Below are 23,990 nucleotides of genomic sequence, written 5' to 3' on the forward strand. Positions count from 1 at the left end.
TTATTCATGTGAGGACTTCTTTTCAATCAATGATGATTAAAAAAGTATAAAAAATGATGAACAAGGAAGGCCGGCATTTAATGAACGCATCCCCCAACAAAAACAGCAACACATGGCAACGGAAAGGCGCCCAACAGGGTATAAAATGAAAACAGAAACTGACACTAAAACTTACTTAATTATGTCTTGGTTTTGCATTACCATTCCAAGACGCTTATGCAAATGCATTTGCTACATACAGTAATACATGTACAGAGGTGATAACATAATCAATTACAAAAGCATTACCTGATGAAGGAGTTCCAGTTTAGTTTTACCACTGTCATGATCAAACTTTTTCAGTTCTGTTAATTTATCTTGAAGTCTGAGTTTATGACAAGGCTGAACTTCCAAGGCAAACGTCTGCGCCACAACCTTATATAGGAACTCATATTGATCCTGTAAATACATGTTAGAAGATGTTCTTTTTTTATATCTTTATAACTAGTATAAAGCTATTTATCTGCTGCAAGGAGTTTACAAACTTATTGTATGCATTTTGAAGAAAAATAAAATACTTGTATAAAAGAAAAGTTTATTTCTTTAAGCTCGAATAGTGCACGCACGAAGTTTAAAATTGACTTAAATTAGCAACATATTACATGTATTTTATTTAGAACATGTTATTCTGTTTATAAATTAGACATCTTTAGAAAATCAACCATAAGATTATGCAAGCAACATAAATCGTTCCTTTAAATTTTATAGAGTTCATCAATGTATTTCATCAGATATTGCTTTTGATTGAGATAAATGATCTATTAATGAGAATAAATTGAAACAAAACAAAATTAAATCTTGTCATGATTCATATAGTGGTATCTTTTTTTATCTTAATATTAGATAAATCACTTGAATCTTTATGGATGTACATTTCTATAAATACATAGAGAAAATTCATTTTTCATAAATACGAGATTTATTGTCATCTCATTTTATGAAAATTATCAATGATTCTGTTTATTATATACTTTTTCTCCTTTTTGACGTTATGTTTAGAAAAAGTTCTATATAATATTGTTTACTGTGTGAATTTAAAAGAAAGTAGTCCAGCGGGACACCAGTTAAAATACGGAAAATTAGATTTCATTATGGTGGAAACTATTTTTACAGTGAAAATAGTAAATGAAAATATGCATTTAATTCATCAATATTTTTTTTTCAATATAATATTTAGAAGTTTATAATAGAGTTAACTAGATACACAGTACACTTCAATATATAGTGCATATTATGTATTTGATATTTAGTATATTCAGACATTCAAATAATTTTTTTTGATAAACTCACAATGGAGTGCACCATCAATACACGTTGTTCTCGGAGTGTTGTAACACACTTGAACACGTCTACGTTAAGAGAATCTAGTCCTTCTTCAACTAGCATATCTAGCGCAATAAACACTCCAGTTCTGCCAACTCCAGCCCTAAACATAATGATAATTTTAGAACACAAAATTGTCAAGATTATCGAGTCTGTTACCATCCCAGTGCTCAATAACAACAAATGTAATGTATTTAAAATGTTTTCTTCTCAGTGGTCGCTACCCTGGATAACTAACCAGCAATAACGTATCTAATATTGCTGCCCGATTACTAATACTACTAATATCAGCGGCCTGAGGGAAACGACCTTTAGATCAATTGACAAACACACATTTCGGGCCGCACGAGCATCGAACCAACCACTCCTGAATTGCAAATTCAGTGTTTTCCCTATTTAGCTTATAAGACCAAGTTTTTACTACGTCTGGCATTATTTCTTTACTGTTTGTATTGTATTCAGAACCAAGTTACTTCTTACATTACAAATTCGACTTTTTAAACGAAAAGGAAAATTTATACAGATTGACGTTAATTATGTTTAATACTGAAACAACAAACAAACGTTGTGTTTTTTTACACGAGCGAAAAACTAAAAGAATCTAATTTTGATGTTCTTTCATAACAGAAGGTAATTAAGGTTACAAGATACGTACGTGCAATGCACTATTGTAGGTCCAGTTCCAAGTCGCCCTTTAGTCAACGATCTGTATTTTTGATGAAACTGTATGAACTCAATTGCGGACACTGGACAACCCTCTTCAGGCCAGGCAGTATACTGAAGGTGAACTATCTCCCTCTCATGTCCATTATTCTGCAAATGTTTACATGATAGAATTTATAGAACGAACTATGCAACATTTTGAAATATTCAAATTATGTTGCAGGTAGGTTCGGCTGAACAAATATGTTTCAGATAAAAGTTTTATCAATTATTACATTTTTCTTATATAACTTAATATCATGTTTTCCTCTGTAGAGAAATGTATTGCAGCTTACTTCATCACAGACATGTATATATAAAATAATGTACCAATATTTCCTTGTAAATACCAAAGTCAAATTTAACTATCCATTGTACAATACTCTTTTTAGTCGTCTCCCTTACTCTATGTATTTGCGTGTTGTTAATTAACATAATAATTGTTAACAAGAGACGCTTATTGTCCCTGTCTTTTTCATGTAATATTCAAACCTCACATGTCAGTTGTGATTAGAATGACTTTTATTCAGCTCATATTACAGAATTATTACGGACGGCATGTCAGTAACATATCATTTTGATATATATTGATTTCATTTTTTTTTGTAAATGTGATGCAACCTCTAGAACTTACAGGCATAGCCATTAGTCAAAATTATTCACAACCTTTCTTGATCCTTACCTTACAACCTTGCAGGAACCAAGAGCCAGCAGTGATTAGCCTTTTGTAGTCTGACACGGCTCTATACTGATGAGTGAAAATTTGTTCCAAAAAGGAAGCTTGACATTTACACTTAAGACATTCAGCAGGTAAATTGTTAAAACATTATTACAATGAGAAATTATACATACCGAACAAAGTCTTAAAAATCGGATGATATAATCAGCATATTGTTTGCTATCATAACATGTGACGGTGATATCTCCGTAAGTCTCGTCCTTTCCATGTTCTGGCCAATACTTTTCGCAGCGAGTACGCTACAACATGTTACATAATGTATAAGTAAAACGATGTTCTTTTATATTCGTATGTATTGTTAGAAGAATTTGGATCAATTGCCATTTCAGTTTCGCGAATTTTATACAGTTTGTACAGTTTAATTAAGATGACTCCTTATTTTTAGAAGTGAAGAAATGCTAGGACTATGCTTATACATTATGAAGAATTATTATAAAAAAGAAAGATACTTTAGCCTGCTTGTAAACGCTACAGTAAACACCAGCAATATACTGTGAGAGTACTGAAGCTACAAAAAAGCTTCATGGCTTTACTTTTCAAATAATTCATCCGTTTGTTTCAAAAGTTCAAAAGTACTTATTTCGTTCGAATCAATAGAGCGTGTTATTTTCCTAAGAAGTTTTTGTAAAATATAAATTCCATACCCCTTCTTCAGTTATCTCTAATAACATGATGATAAAGCTACTCTTTTGTTCCCATGCCATAATCCAGAAATCGTTTACTGTCAATTTTGACGGTCCTTTAAGAGAAGAAAAATAAAATTGTTATACATCATTACAGTATCGAATTACATGTAGTCTCTCTGAAAGTAAAACATCTTACATATAAAATGTATATTAAACAGACAAAGACAATTGAGCCGCGTCACGACAAGGATTCATGCTGTTCGCTATCAGTTTCTCTATTTGTGATAGAGTTGGTAAGCGAACAGCATGGATCCTGACCCGGGGAAACCCTTTGGGGAAGGGCCCCCAAAGGTGGTCGGATCATGCTGTCGAAACCCTTTTTGACATGCTGCTGATGCTGAGCTTATTATGTCCTCGCAGACCTATTATTCAATTTCCTAATGAAGAAATGAAGTAGGTAAATATCGGTGAGGCACATCTTGCAAAGGACTATTCAATATTTAAAATATAACAATCAATGCTCCCAAGATATGCCACTGAGATGAGCTATAAGATAACATTTAACGGCAATCATGCAATAGTTTACATTTTTTAATTTAAGTATTGAAATCTGGAGAGAAAAGACACACACACAAACAAAAAACGATTGAAATACGAACCTTGAGCCGCAATATATTTTTCATTTTGATTGTAGCCCTGAAAGTAAACGTGAAAAATTAATTGGCAAAAGACGTTAATTAGAAAAAAATCACATCCACACTGTCAAAATCTATACTTAAAACTTCTTCCATACTCTCCTTAAAGTGGATTGGTCTACATATTGGTAATAGCAATTGAAAAGTATCATTTCAACATACTTGAAAAATAATTCTTAGTAAAATATTGATAGAGTTTTAAGTTATTTAGTAGGAACACTTTTTAATTTAATATATCTGCTATACGTATATAGATATTTAATATCGGTTTATGTAAAACACACTTAACGGCAACATCCTAATATAATTAGTTCGTGGTTTGCAATCACGCACGAGACTTAATACTACCAAAATACTTATTTATAGTACACATGTAGTATAACAGACTTTCTATTAAGAACACCTCATCTCTAATAGTATTTGTTCTTTTCAACTGTAGATGTCACAGTGACAAACACCCTCTCACGTGATATTGCACTAAATAAATATATATTAAAAATTTGCTGAAAGCACGATTGAAATTGGTTTGTTTTGCATCACCCGATATTATTCGATATTAACCGTTACAATGGTACTCATATACCTTTAATAATAGAAATGATAAATGTTTTCTTCCATTATGTGAAAGAAGATCATACCTTAATGAGAGATGCATTTATATAATCCTTCGCTGTAGTGACACCAACACCTTTGTCTCTTTTGGTTACATCCTCGGACCTAGATGTATTTTTATGAACTACTGCGTAATCACATTGCTCATCATCTATTTTGTCAATTTCATCTTTTGTTGTATTGTCAGCTTGCTCAAATTTACCTTTGTCTACTACGGCGTAATCACTGCTTGTACCTGCTGTCCCATCCTGACCAAATGTACGTGTGTGATCGTATGTCTCGTCTACCTGGATATCGTCAGTATTTACAGCGGTTGCACCTAAGGAAACCTTAGCATAATCATGAGGTTCGTCGTCTAGATCAGTAGTCTGTTTGTTGTTGCCTTGAATATTTACAGTTGCATAGTCATCATTATCAACCTCGTCTTTTGATTTTGATGGTTTCATTTCAGCTGTTTCGTCATTTACGTTAAACACAACACTTGTATACCCATTTGACCCATCTTTCCCTTTATTTCTGCGACTTTGTTGCTTATCTTTGGTGTCATTTGAATCCGCTTTCATTACCTCATAATTTGAATTAGCAAATGTTGAGAATCGAACGGATTTTAATATGCCACGTAATCCTTTAGATTTCCTTTTTGTGACCTCTTCTTCAAATGATGAGCGTTTCAAAACAACCCGATTCTCGTCATCTTAAATAAAAGCCGAAACATTTTAAAATTTTCATTAAAATGTCGCCAGAATATTTCTAAACTTAATTTCTAGATATTTCAATGCAAATCGTAAATAAATACGTTTAGATAATATATGTTACTAGTATATACAGATTACAAAAAAAAAACACTTTAAAATTCTAAGCTCTTGCAACCGGAAAAGGTTAACCATTGCGTAAAGTATAGAGGCTTGACAAACTGCACACCAGGTCCTATACTGGCTATTGACAAACTTGAAATTTTCATCTTGATATTCCAAATATTGACGATGAAAAGTTCCTTAAATTTAAGTTGGAAAAGGCCATTTAAGAAATTCAAGAGGTAAATGGTTGAATAGGCAAGAATGATGGTTTATTCATGGTTACTTACAAGGATATATCCCATTATAGAGATTAAGGGCCAAATTATCAAGTCGTCTAGAAGCCTCGTGTGATTTCGTTAGTTCAGTTTTCAGTTTCTGAAAATCGAGAGTAAAATTAATGCTCTGCACGTCAAATAGTCTTAGAAAATGCAATAAGCAATCCACTGGAAATGTATTTCAACTATATCAATATTATCTCTCTGCGAAATTATATGCTTTCTAAATCAGGTAAAATGAGCAAATACGGTGTGTGGGTTTTTAATGTGCCCTTGTACATCGCTTATTACTATACAATCATAACAATGTACCATTGTTGTTTTCTTTTAAATGTTCGCGCATTTAACTATAAAACGACTCGGAGTTAAATAAGTTTATTTAATGAAGATAATAAACAAATGCAAATAACACAATTTCTTATTCATTTAAGCAATAACTGACATTATAGAGTTAAACTAAAGATCCTGTATGTAGTAATTAAGGTTATTACCACGCTTAACTGAAATTTTATATATGTATATAATAATGCTTTTAAAACAATTTCCAAAGCGAAGAATATGTAAAATATGTACAGCAAATATTTATCCACATTATATGTAATCATTATAATTCATTTTTCTAATTGAATGAGTGTAAGTTCAATACTGAATTTATTGCACTCGTTGAATAAAATTCAACGCCAGAGGCTCGCATAATATTATTTTATTCAACTCGTGCAATAAATTCAGTATTGAACTTACACTCATTCAATATCCTCTATATCTTTACAAATAATGCTTTTTTGAACTTACAATATCGATGAATTTTCATTTTAGCATTATATTTATGATATAAAACCATAAAAAATTGAGTTACAGGATCTTTAAACAGGACCGAAGAAAGTGTTTATTGAAAATATTGTTTCTGCTTACATCAAACTCATGATTAAACATGTCATTCTCGCCCATATTTATGACTCTTTTGAGGATGCCTGTGATAGGTGTTTTGGTTATTAAATCACCACCATGTTGACTGCGATACTTCATAAATCTAGCAAGTGGATTTTCAACAAACAATTGGGTCAGTCTGGCACCGGCACCTTCAGCTTAAATAAAGATACATTTCATAGAAAATATTAGCACTGCATTATTGGAATATTTTTGCCTACGAGATAACATATAAGCTTTCTTGCTAGATGTACCTTACACTCGACAATACTTAACTTATTGGATGGGATATTAACACATGTGTATAAAATGTCTATCATTATCAGCTGAAAGGGTAGATGATGAAATTCCTGCTTGTAGAATTCAAAGAAATCCAATTCAAAACAGGAAAAAGGCAATAGGAAAAAAAAAACAATTGTAAGTGGAAAATTGACTGATTCAATGCGCAAATAAGACATTTTACATTAGAAGAAATATTTCTATTATTTACTTTTATGTTTGTGCCGGCGCTGAGATTCTTCAATGACCTTTTCATCGGGTATTGTAGACATTCTAGCTGTTCTTCTGCGTTTAGCAATTTGCCTCCTTAAATGTTTATAATAATACATGAATTTTAGCTGCAATTTAATTTTAAAATCCCATACCTTACAATAAGTTCGTTTTTTCTGATTATCGGTTAATGCTTTAAGCATCTAACAAAATAGAAATGAATATATTATTGCAAAAGAATAACACGATACACATACGGTAAGTATATTAGATGGACACTTCCTTTACCATTAAAAGTAATTGAGGTGAAATTTAATGTAAAATGTAAAACAACTCTGACATTGTATTTTCATGTCTGAAATCATTTTCATTACTCGAAGATATATGTTCCTTCGTTTTAACATATGAAAATACTGATAATAACTATACAGTCTCTTTTTAGATGTGAAATAAACATCTTTTGAGTAAATACACAAAAATGCTATCTTCTTACTTTACTTACTTTATGTACATACAATACGTATACAAATTGTCATTAAACAACTGCCTCAGAAACGAAGAGATTTGTCGTTCTAAAGAAAGGGCAGACATTAGTTTTCATACATTTAAATAATGGTTTAAGAGCGGAAGTACAACTGATAGTGAAATGATTTGCCATAAAAGTAACAACTTGTTAACGTAGTTGTATTTCGACTTCCATAAGAATCACTAAATACTTAATATAAGCCTATATTTGTACTTATTGCCAAAAAAAACAAAGCTAAAGATGTTTCAGGTAATTAGCCAATAAGTAACTTTTTGGTAATACAACACCGCACCAAAATTAAAAGCATTTAAGATTGAAAAAAAGCATTTTTTGCTTAACTAAATAAATTTGACCAGTAAAAACATAGTTTGTGGATTTTCTTATTCAAGTTAGACATATTCAGTAAGAATGTTCTAGATTTCAATAAAGTTTTGCAATTTATTTATTTTACCCAAAAATGAGCATAGCATATTTTTAATAAAATTATTTGCTTTATATTAATTCCTTTTAATAGAAATATCATAAATTCTTAACAAACCTTTTCTTTGTAATCAACACAATCGTCACCATAAAACCTAACAGAACAAGTGCTCCACATCCTATAGCAACATAGATCCAATTGTTACCAAGTACTGTTGTTGGTGGTGGCTGTGTGATACCTAACACTGCAAAATGCAAACATGATTCGGAAATAGTTAGCTCTCTATACGAGGATGCCCCAAAACCAATTTTATGCAGAATGTTTATTGCGTATTTCTATTGAGACTTTGTAAAGAGCCATAGTACAAAACATGTATAGTATACTGCTGTAAAGTTATAAAATTTCATAATGATTTTCATAAATGATTGATTCAACTAAATTTAGTTAGTCAAAGCATTTTATTTTGAAAACCAAAATCTAGTTTACTTTAGCTTTCACAAGAACAGAAATATAGCAATCTTATATAGAAAAAAAAGCTGTAACGTAAAAATAATGTGAGTAGTTCGCTTGTATTTCTTGTTATAAAGTAAAAGGTTTGCAATATTGATACAGTGATACATTCACAACCTTTAACACTAGGATAATATCAATAGTACGGTTACATTTCTCATATATTTGTTCATTACCTGTTTTGCAATGATATCCTCCGTATCCAGAAATACAGCCGTCAGTGCAATTGCCACTGTTCCTCTCGCATCTTTTGTTGAGACATGTGCCACTGCATTTCGTACCACAGTGATCACCATAACTACCATCTTTACATCCTACATCACAGATCCCAGTTTCCCTTGTACATGTACTATTTATGCAGTTTATACCACAAGTTTTTTCACATTTTACACCGTACGTACCTCCTTTACAACCGTTATCGCAGTATCCATCTTCTCTTTTGCAAGTACCATCGAGGCAATTTTTGTTACATTTTGTATCACAGCGCCAACCATAGACAGTATTAATAGTGCAACCATCTGTACATTTTCCAGAATCTTGCTCACATGTGACGTTAACACAGTTATTAGAACATTGTTTACTACACTGATTACCCCAGAAGTGATCACCATCACACCCTAAATGACATGTCCCATCCGAAGCATTACAAACTCTTTCTAGAGGGTCAGAGGGTTTGTTACAATTTTTGTTGCATACGGTCAAACATTTTTCTCCCCATTTTGTAGCCGTACACCCCTGCATACATTGACAAGATTGGTTACAAAGTCTATGTAAACAACCATCTTGGCACGAGATTTCACAAGTTGGTCCACAATAAGTTGCATAATTACAGTCCGAACACGTCCCTTAACGAGGAGTTATATTATTAGTTATAAAGATCGTTGTCAGGTTATATGGACCTATATAAACGGCTATTTGTAAATATAACCCGAGCCGTAAGGCGAGGGTTATATTGCAAACAGCCGTTTATATACGGCCATATAACCTGTCAACAATTTTTATAACGAATTTATAATACAGCAAACATCATTTTTAGAGAAAAAGTAAGAGTTATTCATGAATCGACAGCATCCGTGTATATAAAACTATATAAACGTCACGATTATCCAATGAAAAATGACGTTACAAACGTGCAGTATTATAAATTTGATAATAAAGCATTATTAGATTCTGGCAACCTGTATGAAAAATATACATTATTATATATTGCGGAAAAAGTTATTTGTGATTCTTTTATTTAAGATAATAATAAACGTTAACCAAACCACTTAAATATATCAAATCGCCATTGTATATTCACTTCTTCGCTGTAAGATACGTAAGTCTTTAATATAAAATCTTATTTCTTCAAACGAAAATGAGTTTTAGAAATTTTGCCCCGTTTCGGGCGTTCTTTAGGGAATATGTTTTTCTCTATTTCTAGCATTTAATTGTATATTCAGATAGTGGAAACAACTCTTAAAAAAAAAACAACAACAACAACAACAAAACCAACAGTGCTGCCTTTCAAAACAAATTTGAAATTTGTGTTAATTGCTTACTATGAAAACTATAATATATAACACGAGCATTTTTACGTTATTATTGTTAGTTTTCATTTACTTATCTTTTTTAAGAAAATGCATTAATTACCTGTGTCCCTGTCACACACATCTTTACACGTGTTGCTGCAGCGTCTATCACACATAGAACCAAATCGTCCTGGTTTACAACCGTGATTGCAATGACCATCCTCTTGCCTACATACCGGCACGCCGGGTACGGATATACACCAGTAACCGCATGATAAACATTTTGCAGGCGACAGATAAAAGTTCAAGCTACATCGCTTGCATACAATGGCGCTGGGGAGAAAATGTAATTGCATAGATGATAATTTTTGTTATTTTGTTATTTTGTGATTCTAGGAATTCATTATCAAATGAAAATTCTAATAAGCTCCACACTATTTCCCATGCAAAAAGATGGGACAATCAAGTGCATTATTACACGATAAATTCACAACATTACGAATTAATACTTACACGTCATAGGACGTCAGATATGACGTCAATAAAATATGACGTCTGGAAATTTATTTCTACGCTCATGCTCATTTTTATCAATTCATAGAGGATATTGAATGAGTGTACGTTCAATGCTGAATTTATTGCACGAATTGAATAAAATTATATTATGCGAGCCTCTGGCGAGCATAATATTATTTTATCCAACGAGTGCAATAAATTCAGTAATGAACTTACACGAATTTAATATTCTATTTATCACATACCCAAAATAAAGACCGTTTAAAGTGAAATAAGAGTCATTTTTCATTGACGCGCTTATAGTATAACGCTAACAATTAGCGCGTCTTTACACTATGTTTGTATAACGCTAATGACGTCACGTCAAAATATATGCACGGCCGTGCAATACCATATTTACGGAGTCGCAAAATCGGCACGGGTGTGTGATAATCTTTTTTATTAACATGTAAGAATGAAAAAGACATTGATCTATCCGCCTATTGGCTTAGTGAGTGATTATATGATTTTGAATTTGAACTGTGTATTATTCTACAACAATGCACTCAAAATTTATATCTATTTCCTAATAATAGATAAAACAGGAAACATATAAATCGCTCAACAATTCATGTAATATTGTTCCAGACTCGGATTGACAAAAGAGCGACAGTGATAATTTTCATCCATCTTCCACTTATTAAATAGAAAATGATGGAATTAAGAACGTCCTTTTAATTGTTTTAGAACATTGAACATTAATTTGTGCAAGTTTTACCAAATCGAGTTTGCAACATTTTTTATTTTTACCAAAAATGTCATAATTGCCATGTTTAACAAAATGGAAGTTCCACTTGATAATGTTAAATATAGTTGTGCAAAAGAAATGGAAGCATTGTGGTTAAGTATCTGCCATCTGAATTTTGACTTGAAATCACCACCCTCCTTGAAAATATTTTAACGGACTGAATAATTACCATTTACAGATACTGAGATATTTATCATATTATGTGGACCAAGTGCACATAAACCTTTCTACTTAATCTACCATATTTTTCAGATGAGTGTGTTAGAATGTATGTCATTTAACAAAATGCATACTTCTAATTTATAAAATCCTACTTTGGACGTCGGCTTTTCACAAAATATGGTAGTAAATCAGTTACTGGTTCATGTGACGATGTTGTTTATTGAGTGATGTTATTTAAATTTATACATTTAATAACAAAAGCAAGTGGTTTACAAATTGTGTAAGATATATGTAAAATGAAAACTATAATTAACTAACATAAACATTCCTTATGATTCCAGTGGGTTATGGTCTACTTATAAGTATTTAAGCAACAACTTTTGTTCTTTCGAAACATGTTAGGGCAAGTAGTGCTCTTGAATCAGAACATTATAAATCAATCATAGATAAATAAAGTACGTCCAAAACGGCAAAATTGAATTTTTTTTTACTTAGCCTGTTCATGGTACTGGAAAATGCTAGCTTCCACTCACGCCCGCTAGCACCGGCCTAAGCAAAATTAAACATTTAAAAATAAATGGTAAAATTTAGTATTAAAATCATCCGTAGATTTATTCATACGGCGGTTATCAGTGAAATTTCATTGTGACACGTGTCACTCAATGATTAGCATTCGATGATAAGCAATATATGGTCCCCATGTAAGAAATGCGTGCGTCCTGATTGAGAACTAAAAAGTGGATTTTTGAAAGGGAATCAAAGGTTATGAAATCTGCATTCCAAAGTTCCATGAAAGCTGTCCAAAGACACATTTACAAAGCAGGCAACGTATGCTAGGCCTATGGATGACTAAAATGTATTCAAGTATGAAATACTTGAACCACCTAACAACAAATAAAGCCTAATAAAGAGAATTAAAAGGTTCCATATCTCCAATGGTACGTCACATCAAAATACTTCACAAGTTGATTCTTTTTAATCCTACATATACGAGTATGTGACAAAGATAAACAAACTGTGTTTTACAATCCAAAAACGACGGTACCGATAATCCAACATTGGCTATAATGAATTTTGACAAGTTACAGTCAAGACTAATAATATTAAAGCTATAGTCCACCCTAATCCCAAGGAAAAAGATTTACAAACAAAGGTGCTTTACGGTAAATCAAGTAACGTAGCTAAGATTTTAAGAGGTCCACACAAAAAAAAAACTGGACAATCTTCTGGTAGGACCAAATTAAATATCACCACAATGAGATGAAGTACATGGGCAACTTTTAAAATAGTGCATCATACTGCTGTCAGTGTAAAAAATGGGAAATAGGGAATTATGCAATATGACTGCCGTTACAACATTAATCCCATTTAAAAATCTCAAAAGAAGATATAATTATGTTTAAAACCCCTGTTGCATTTTCTCGTTAATTCAACAATTATTAATAAGTGGGAAAGACCACATCACCCCCAACCCCCACATCACACCACATCACACCACATCACCCCCCCCCCCCCCCCTCCTAAGAAAATAGAGAAAAGACATTTGAATTTCTTAAACGTCTCGACGTCAATCATATTTCGTTAAATTCAAATTAAAAGAATTTATATGCACTTTCTCGTATTAAAGTTTCCTTTACAAAAATATATTTTATATCTATTCTATATAATTCCAAGTTTTTGATAATTTGACATGGTGAATTGGAAAATTGAATATAAAAAAATATTAACTTATCATTTGTTCCGATGCACTTTTCACAGTTTACATCAACATTTGAACATTCTTGTGCGCATTTAGGACCGTAAAGTCCATCATCACAGCCAAACAAACATTCTTCAGTCGTTGCATTACATATATCTTCTCCGCGATTGTTCTTTGTACAATTTTCCGGACATTTGACAGAGCAGTTTGACCCAGCATACCCAAAATTGCAACCATTGAAGCATTCACCGGACGTTAAATTACACGTCCCTGTTTCATTTTCTGAAGGAAATAAACAATTCCTTGGGCATTCGAATGAGCAATTAGGTCCAGTGTAACCATTATTACACCCAAGATGACATTCCCCGGAAGTAAAATTGCAAGTTTCTTCACCATCTCGATCAGGGAGTTTGCAATTTTCTGGACATGGATGAGAACAGTCTGGTCCCGTCAAACCTTTGTTACATCCATGTATGCATGTTCCATCAGTATAATTGCAAGTTTCTCCCCCATCCATAGTTGGATGGGTGCAGTTTACAGGACATTCATGTGAGCAGTTTTGCCCTGCAAATCCCTTTTGACAACCATGCAGACATTCGCCACTTGTATAATTACATGTTTCATAATTGAAAGAAAAGCAATTCTGGGGACACTCAATAGTACAATTGAGACCCGCAAAACCATCTTGGCATCCATGTAAACATTCTCCAGTTGAAGAATTACATGTTTCCGTACTATTTTCGGGTGTACTACAATTGACAGGACATTCAAACGAACAGTTATGACCGGCATATCCCGCTGTACACCCAAAAGCACAAGTTTCAGTGATGTCACATGTTTCAGTATCCTTAGATGCTGGTCTTTTACACGTGCTTGAGCAGTTTGTTTTGCAGTCTGGTCCTCCAAATCCTTGCAGACACCCAAACAAGCATTCATCAGTGGTTGCGTTGCATGTTTGTGTATACAGTTCTTCAGATATTCCACATTTATCCGGACATGTTATCGTGCAATTTGGTCCTGCGTAACCATAAAGACACCCGAACAAACATTCTCCCGTGCTGATGTTACATATTTCCGCTTTTGGATCTGTTGATATATTACACATGTCTGGACATTTTGAGGAACAAGTTGGACCTACAAAATATGGTTTACATCCATTGAAACATTCTCTTGTTGAGCTGTTACATAGTTCTATGTCATTCTGTGACGATAATTCGCATCCCGATGAACATTCGACTGTGCAATTTTGCCCGACAGGACTCGTGGTACAGCCATATAAACAGTGACCCGTAGTAGTGTTACATGTATCTGTTGTATTATCTGGACCTGTCATACAGGAGGTGCTGCACTTAATGTTCTCCGCTCTTACAGCTGAAAAATAACATAGCAAATTTTGCCTATTAGTCTGCACGACATTGATCGATTATATAGAAATAAATAAATGTAAATGGAATTGTGACATATGCGGCGGAAATAAAACTAAAATATATACTTAATCGTTGCTCTTATATATATGTAGACATAAGCAAATATTTTTATGTCATTTAAAATGCATGTTTACTTTGTTTTATTTGTTACAGGTACCAATTTTTTTTTTTATACGCGGATGCGCAGGCTGGTCTAGATTCATGCTGGTCGCAAACCCATTATGTTGATTTTGTCATGGCGCGGCTCAAATAAATAAACTTGTATTTAACATTAACTTAATATGATAAAGAAAATCTAGCTCAACACACAATATCTATAATAGTTTACATTGTCGAAATTAAATTTCAACTATAAAAACCTATATGTATTCAAAGAGGGTTAATGTAACATAATCCGTTTCTTTAATTAAAACCCGAACCTCTTCTTCTTAAGATGTAAAATACACAATGAGAACAAAAGCATTTAGCTTACTATTTTAGAAATTTCATATCTCTAAACTTCTTATATACATGTATAATAAACTTTTCAAACAAGGAAGTTTTAAATGCATTGCGAATGAATATGAATTTTTTTATGCTTTATCTTGCTTTCATCAACAAATCAGTGTTTTTATATTTTGAAATACCTGTGATACGGAATGTTATAAAATGCCCTAATTTATTATCTTATAAATGCTAGCGATGAGTTGTTTTGTTAAACCTATATTTAAAAGCTAAAAAAGAAAGAAGAAAATTGTTCAGACATTGTTAAAACTTTATAAACTATAAAAGTTTATTAAGTGTGAAATATTATTGTTGTATGCGTCGTGAATTTCAGTCAACATGTATATGTTTATTGTATTGTCTCCTTTCTCCATAGTTACTCAACAATGTAAAATATATTTTCCATGTGAAATAGTGAAAAAGACAAGTATGAAAATATGTCCTGATAAGTGTTATTTGCCTTTGTTGTAAACAACTTCACTATATGAAAGGTTTATCGTTCATCTGTTCTCCTTAGTATGAAACATGACAAAAATATTCATTTTTAACAAGCTAGGACTTGTTTAGTTACGTTTAAAACACATTTTAAATACAAACATATACGTTAGCTAAATGATATTTTATAACTTTAATGCAGCATTTATTTTTGTTAATTTAATATTGTTATTGTGATCTTTCCGTTGATAAATTTCGATATATTATATTACTGTTTGATAAAATTTTGTTTATGACAATGAATGAATTCAATTCTTTGTTTAATTGATCGCAAAAGTATTCGATCAAAATATCAATTAGTCAACCGGTTAATCAATCAAGTTTACATACATTTCAAGTTAAGGTTAAAAATATATATTAGTAATAGAAAGTATTGGGTTATGAAAAAGAAAAGTTTTAAGTTTCCTTCTTTGATATCATTATTCATTATGCCAAGTCATTTCTCAAAGTGTTCTAATTTATGTTTTATAATGGTCAATAATTTGAAAAAACAAGGAATAAAATTATTGAAATCTGTAAAAGATAATTTCCTCAGAAAAAGTCTAGACACTAGTCAATAAACAAATAAAATCATTTTAAAGGAGCTCCACTGAGCTTCAAAAGCCTTAAAACATAAAATTTGAAAATCCTACATAGATCAATTGGGGCACTTAAAACGGAAAAATAATCGTAAAAACAGCCTTTCAAATAGACTTAGAGTTAAACTGATACTCGAATCTTATCCCGATCATTGTTGAAAGCATTTAAAAGATTTTAATTTTGCCACTTTGCATAAAAAGTTTTATTCTAAAAAAAAGAAAACAAAAAAAAAAACCCCGGAATTATCTGATTTTTTGCACGTATATATCGACCACAAATTACATTAAAAATCTCGAAAAAAATCCTGTCCCATCATTTAAAAAACAACAAAAACATAAACCAACACCTCTAAATTTAGGTTTTTTTTATTAGGAATACAACGTAATAGATAATTTCTAAATGACGGTGTTTAAACTTAGAACAGATACGTCTATTGTCGCTACATATGTACGAACATATAAAAATATAGATAACATTTTAAATAGTTTATTCTCCATAACTACCTGTACATACTTCATCATTCTATCTTCGTTTTCTTAAAATCGACATAACGTACAAATGAAGTTAAATAAAGTTATATGAGCCGCGTCATGACAAAACCAACATAATGGGTTTGCGACCAGCATGGATCCAGACCAGCCTGCGCGTCCGCGCAGTCTGATCAGGATCCATGCTGTTCGCTATCATTTTCTCTACTTGTAAAAGGGTTTGTAAGCGAACAGCATGGATCCTGATCAGACTGCGCGGATGCGCAGGCTGGTCTGGATCCATGCTGGTCGCAAACTCATTATGTTTCTTTTGTCGTGACGCGGCTCATTTATTGATTTAGTCTCATTTATGATAAACATATTTGACCATGGAGCAGAATAAAATAATTGCTTGTTACGTTATGGGGAATATTGATATTTTACTTCTTGTTTTAATAATCTTTAACTACGGCATTGAAATTGTTAGCAATTATTTAGAGGTACAATAGTCTCTGGAATGAATATATTTTAACCTTCTAAAAAAGTGCAAACATATGTTGGATTTTTAACATATAAGTTTTAACAAAAGTACCAAAGTATAAACAAAGTGGTATTTTGACATACATGAAATATACATAATCACTACAAATGTACTAATTACCAAAACGCAAAAGATACAAAATATGGCTAGCTTAGTAGGCCTGTTAAATGTACATTTGCTATTTACTATATTTAACAAATTCCTTTAGGAAGGGTTTCTTTGTTTTCTTTACACAGAAATATGATAGTTCTTGCGAACCCACTTTGAAAAAGAAACCTTAAAATATTTCTTTGTATTAAAACTCTTATGTCATTAAAATTTTCGACAGCAATAGACAATGTGGAGGAATTAGAAAATGTTAACAACATATCTGTTCATATTTGCACAAGTGACTAAAAGGTAAGATGTAAATCTAATACATGTAAAAGGAAGTTATTGTCTAATGCCTTTAACTAATGCGAAATTTTGACAAAAAAAACAACAAATGTTAAGAGGAAGAGTTTTGACTTATATGTTTTGAAATATAGGACAGCAAGATTTGACCCAATGATTATAAACGCGTGCAAAATAAAATGAAAATTATGCTTCTGTAAACGTACAAATAATGTATTACGTGATTTGAGCCGTAAATAACAAAGAGCCGTAAATAACAAAAACAAAAAAAGAATAAATAATAAAAAAAAACATTGTGCTATTTGAATAAAATGGTATGTCATATGATATGATATGATATTTTTACATACAAGTTATATCGGCTAACTAGATCATTATCTTAATTAAGGAATAAAATACGTGTTATTAATCAAGTGAATTTGAGGTTTACTATTTGCATAACGTCGATTAAAACTGTGAGCTAACCCAACCATATCTTAACTTCAAACCCTGAAACCGAAATGCGCAATATAATATCAAGGAAGTAAATATTATATATCGGAAAATGTACTATCACTGTTATTCAAAATTGTAAAAAAAGTCAAAACAGCACTTCTAGAGACGTTGACGTTTTATAAAACTAAATCAAAATGTGTATATTGATGAAAAAAAATATTAAAAAGACATAAATGTAACAAAAATGTCACAGTATTTTATCACTTATGCGGCGATCTTTAAGATCCCAAAATAATACGCATCACATTCAAAAGCGGTTAAGTTCTTTGACTTTAATTCATTTACCCCTAACCACTGTGGGTTCAAAATCTGATGTGAGCAAGCTACAACTCAAACGAACGGGGGCGTTCTTTACTGTGTGGTTAAGGTCGTTGACTTAAAACCACTTGCCCAACACCAATGTGGGTTCGAATTAAGAAAGGGACATTGGATTGTTTGATGTGCTAGCTTACGGAACGTCGGTGATTCTACACAGGCTCCGTTCGTGCCTGCAAAAATGCAATCAAAACGCTGGAAAGTCGCTAAATAAACTTTATATCTTACAACATAGGTATAGCAAGAGAACTTATAGCGCCTTACATTTTCAACGACAAACCTAAATACGCATTTACCAAAACGGAATCGAAGCATTTTACATCATTCGCAATGGAACATTTAAGTCAACAGTAAACAGTAAACGATGGCAGAACAATCTACAACAGCATTACGCAACGTGGCATTACAATCAAAATTACACCCATTGCAGTCAAAATTGCACAATGTAATATTCACAAAACAAAGCTTAACGTAGCTTGAAAATAAAAGAAATCAAAATGTATTTTTTCTTTGTAAGGAACGTCATTCATTTTAAAGCAAGACTGCTCAACCGGGTGTTATGCTAGACATTCAGCATAACATTTAGCTCGATATAAGTTTTTTTGTCTCTTTTTTGAATGTCGGGCTGGGATGGGGAAGAAGCTTGACATTCAGCACAACATTCAGCCCGACTTTCATTTTTACTTTGAACATTCAAAAGGAGAGAGAAAACGAAAGTCAAGCTGAATGTTTGCTGAATATCTATCACAACCCATCTCCACATTCAAAAGTTACGAAAAAGAGCGAATGTCGATGTGAATGTTGTGCTGAATGTCTAATCAGCTTTGCATCCCAGCTTAACACTCAAAAGAAAGACAAAGCGTATGTCGAGTTGAATGTTTTGCTGAATGTCAAGTCAACTTCAAATCCAAGCTTGACATTAAAAAAGGTACAAAACGAATGTCGACTTGAATGTTGTGCCGAATGTCTAGCCATTATTTACATCCCAGCTTGACATTTTTAAAAGACAATAAAGCAAAAGTCGAGCTGAATGTTAGGCTGATAGTCATGCCAGTTTCACATCCCCGTTTTAAATTCAAAATGGACAGAAAAAAACGAATGTTGAACTGAATATTGTGCTGAATGTCTAGCGAGCTTTCCATCCCACCTCGATATTGATTAATCGAATGTCGAGCTGAATTTTTAAAGTCGATCTCTGTGACAACTTCATGGTCTTTAATTATGCTGCATGCGTAATTCTTTCATTGACTTGAAGATGCCGTTTAAATGTGAAAACATAAATACTGCAATTCAATATGGGAGACCAAAACTTGGATTATAGTTGCTTTTTATTGGCTCCATGCCGTTTTAGTAAACAGATGAATTACGAAAATGTTTAATCTGTGACAGTGTATAAAATACATGTACATACATGATATATAGCAAAGAGGAAGTTCAATATTCTTTTTGATCAAAAACACCTTTTGAGTTATCTAAAGTGTAAATTTTTATCAGATGATCGTTTCATTATATAAATATAGGCTGTAAGAAATGTTTAATCAATGCATAAATTGAAAGATCGATGAAAAAAGCTTATCGTATGGATCTGCCGTGATAAAATTGCAGATATATTATCTAACCACTTTGTATGATTTTATCTATATCTGTAATAAACGTACATTTATATAGCATACAATTATTTTTATGACATATTATATCATTGTTATTTTGTATTGATAATTCATCTAAATCTAATTTGCGAGATACTAAATATATCAGTGAGGTATAAGTCATATTTCACCGTTTGCAACTGAGTCAAATGTTTAAGAAAAAGTACACATCACCGGCAGCCCCATAGCATTATGGTGACCGACCATCAGCATGTAAACATTTAAAGGACAGAGCGTAGAACATTTGGGGCTGACTAGAAGTTCACTGTAATGTTATGCGCTTCGAAGCACAGTGTACTTTTCTTTATATCAAACCGTACTTTACTAGAAAAAGTGGTAAAAGTTCATCGAGGGAAGAAATCATATTGTTTAAAACTCAACATTTATAGTTAATTGTACTGAAGACTTTGACAGTCCGCATGTATAATGCGTGTTTTTAAAAGCTTCCTCCCTGTTATACACCACTAAAGTTTTTCGGTCCGATAAAAACATAACACTTTACTTTTTTGTTGGACCGCTGACGTTATCGTGAATACTATATTTTTTTCAAGGCCCGCTGAAACTTCAATGGATATCAATTTTCGAGCCTAAGAAAGCTAAAACAACGTAATTTTCCCTTTATTATAAAACCTAAAAATGCTAACACATAAAGAGATTCCATTAACTTCTGTTAGTTATTACATGGCCGTCAATAAAAAATATTAATGAATGGCGGATGAATACATTATTTTTTTGCCGAAGAGGTCACAACATCGGCTACCGTTTCCAAATATAACGTTATGCACGGCTAAGAATGGAACCAACGGAGAAAACAAGGTCGCAACACCTTTAACGCACTGTTTTCCGTTTTTATTGTCATGGATTTGTGTTATTCAATAATACAACAGTATCCTATATTCACAATGAATAATTTTATTTTAATCTACTTCTGAAAGGTCTTGAAAATAATTTAATGTGAGCGATTAAAGATCCTGTATGTTTTGTGATTGATATTGTTACTGTGTGTATACCACACTTGCAAACTATTATATATGTATATAATTATGCAAATAAAACAATTTTCAAACATCGAAGAATATGTAAAATAGGTACTGCAAATATTTGTGCACATTATATTTAATCAATAAATTACATGCATTCATTTCTTATTGGAAAATTGTATTTATTATTTTCTACAGCTCTCATTATACTTCTTTGCTGTTCGCCTAAATAATTTCATACTAATATCAACGAATATGTTTTATTTACATTTCCATTCAAAAAGAAATAAGATAAATTCTTACAGTAAACCAAAGTCACATTAAAGTATATCTTTAAATTGAAATTTTATCTTAATCAAGATAAATTGATTACTGATAAAATTAAATATATTATTTTTATCTAAATAGTTCTACTTACTTCCTAACAGAAAAGCTGCAAGTCCTAGTAAATAAATCATTGTTGACATTCCACTGTTGAAGTGTCACGTTCACTTTTTAAAGTCAAAAATTGTTGCTCAAAACATTCTAATTCTGAAATGAATTCAAACACCAATTAATATTATATTTTTCGTTGATATGATAAACACAACACGAGTGTAAGATTGTCTTTGAACCAAATGTTACGAACCACTGATTAACAGGTACAAATTTTACAAACCAGGAAGTTTGAAAAATATGAAAAAAAATCTTTCACTAATAGTAGCATTCGCTTTGATGAAACTGAACTGAATAGAAACTTTTCGTTATACCTTGTCGGAAAAAATGTAGGTCTACCTATCAACTTTAACTTCCTTATTCGGTTGAGACTCAAATTTTGTAAACAGGCTGATGTAATTTGATACTGAGTTTGGTGTTTTCTGAGCCGTTTTAAAATAGAATTTTCAATATGAAATATTTTGAATAGAGCTTTTATAAATACAGACGACATAGATATGTATACTTTTGACATGCTAACCGATAAGATATTGGGGTTTATCAGTGAAATAAAATCCATATCACTCACTGCATATCACTCACACTATGTGTGATACAGCTTTTTTGATAAGAACAGCAAATAAATGGGGGAAAATTATCAGCGAAACTTACTCTCACACCCATTTTGGTATTCTGTGTACGAATGACACGACCCTACAAGAAAACAGAAGTGAAAGCTGTCACAAACTTAGGAAAACATACTTACGACATTCTCTCTCTACAAAGTAGTTAGGGAATTTATTAAAGAAAAGTTCTCTTCCTGCTGCTTAACATGGAAAACAGAATGGTGTTACTGTGACTTTGTTACATGCCTCGGAATAGGCACAGGGGGGATGGATATAAGGCGTCTCTTATGGAACCCGCACCAACATTCTACACAGTTTCCACTACTTAACTTATCTTCTTTTTTTATTTTATTATATTTTTATTTGACAAAGCATTTTTGTCTTAACTATGCCATGCGGATACAAAAATGAAGTTCAAAACTGTTCAAAGTCATATCAATTCAGACCTGCTAAATCAAGGTTTTCTTTCCGAGATATTTAACATTATAGTAAAATATTTTATTTCATTAAAACTTTACAGGAATAACCAGTACCAAGTCTAGTTGTGCATGTCGGGTCATGGGTTTACCGACTGAATGATTTTGGACTGAGCTATAACCCTTGAATAAAAAACGCGTTTTCCGACAATATGAACAAAAAACTTGGTACTGGTCATTCCTGTAAAGTTTAGATGTCATTGCACGAGTAGCTTTTGAGGAGTAGTCCGGACAAGTTTTGTGGAAATGGAGAAGAGATCCCTTTATGGCGGAATTGCGACACACAAAAAAGTATGTACCTTCATGAAAATATTGCAAATTTCTTCGTGATTGTTTACTATTTGTTTATTTTGAGCCCTGACATACTGCTTTCATTGCCGTATTGGGTGAACGATATGTTCATATCTTTTATGCTTTTTTCGAATTCTTTGACAGAAATAAGCCAAACTTGGTAAGGAATGTTTTCTCGTTATATGAACACACTGTACAACATTTGATACAGAACGAAACCTTTTGTCACTTTAACAAATACGGAAAACAACGTTTTATACAAGTAAACATTTTATATAAAAAAAACTGTTCTTTTATTAATATTTATTTCTTGTCATAGTAAAAGGTCATGGAAACCTGAAAGGGAAAGACGCGTTTTAGAGGAAAATATTTCATGAATGGTTCATGAAAGTAGAGTGACATTAAAATGCATTAGCTGTTTCGTTAATCATTATGTACATCTAGGTTCTTACAAAAATAATTTAGTGAATTTTGAATAGCGGTTTGTAAAATGAATTAAAGATTTAAATGAAACGGACGCTAAGTGTTAGCGGAAACAATCGGTGTAGGCCTAAAGATACTGAATACGATATGTGTCACTGCTATGTTTTAATTTTCACAATTAAATGGGTGTATGTAATGGACCTGACCTAAATTATTGTCGCAGTAAATATATATGAAACGATCTACCTAATTTATAAAGCTTATAAAATACATCCTATATTTATAGAAAAAAAAACTTGAATATCCTCCATGTCTGTGTTTTCTTCACATATACCATCAAATACATTTCTAAAATTTTCACGAAACTTATCATTAATCTATAGAGGCACGCCGCTTTAACTAATGTATATAAGTCAAACTGAATGTCTCATTTATTTACGGAGAGTTAAGCTATACAAAACCGGGTAGAATTTGAGAAACTTACTATATTAGATAATCATCAATTGAACAAAAGAGACGAGATTTTACGCAAAGTTTGTTAACTAAGGTTGTTTACGAGTATCAAATTACAACAGCATTA

General features: G+C 32.0%; 1 protein-coding gene across 1 annotated transcript in view; it reads right to left on the reverse strand.

Moving 5' to 3' along the window:
• Positions 1–21,890, reverse strand: part of LOC132752424 (uncharacterized) — a 29,178-nt gene extending 7,288 nt beyond the window's left edge. Inside the window, exons 1-15 of the mRNA XM_060742748.1 lie at positions 21,599–21,890; positions 13,386–14,727; positions 10,314–10,525; positions 8,858–9,526; positions 8,289–8,415; positions 7,226–7,320; positions 6,721–6,893; positions 5,821–5,908; positions 4,763–5,430; positions 4,089–4,125; positions 3,448–3,542; positions 2,917–3,042; positions 2,018–2,175; positions 1,330–1,465; positions 289–438 (exon numbers count right to left, since the gene is read on the reverse strand). Of these exons, the coding sequence (XP_060598731.1) occupies positions 289–438; positions 1,330–1,465; positions 2,018–2,175; positions 2,917–3,042; positions 3,448–3,542; positions 4,089–4,125; positions 4,763–5,430; positions 5,821–5,908; positions 6,721–6,893; positions 7,226–7,320; positions 8,289–8,415; positions 8,858–9,526; positions 10,314–10,525; positions 13,386–14,727; positions 21,599–21,647 (4,125 nt within the window). The 5' untranslated portion in view covers positions 21,648–21,890. The remainder of the gene's footprint in view (positions 1–288; positions 439–1,329; positions 1,466–2,017; positions 2,176–2,916; positions 3,043–3,447; positions 3,543–4,088; positions 4,126–4,762; positions 5,431–5,820; positions 5,909–6,720; positions 6,894–7,225; positions 7,321–8,288; positions 8,416–8,857; positions 9,527–10,313; positions 10,526–13,385; positions 14,728–21,598) is intronic.
• Positions 21,891–23,990: the final 2,100 nt, after the last annotated feature.

Source organism: Ruditapes philippinarum, unplaced genomic scaffold (assembly GCF_026571515.1).
Source record: "Ruditapes philippinarum isolate M1 unplaced genomic scaffold, ASM2657151v2 ctg2022_1_1_1_1, whole genome shotgun sequence".
NCBI classification, from domain to species: domain Eukaryota; kingdom Metazoa; phylum Mollusca; class Bivalvia; order Venerida; family Veneridae; genus Ruditapes; species Ruditapes philippinarum.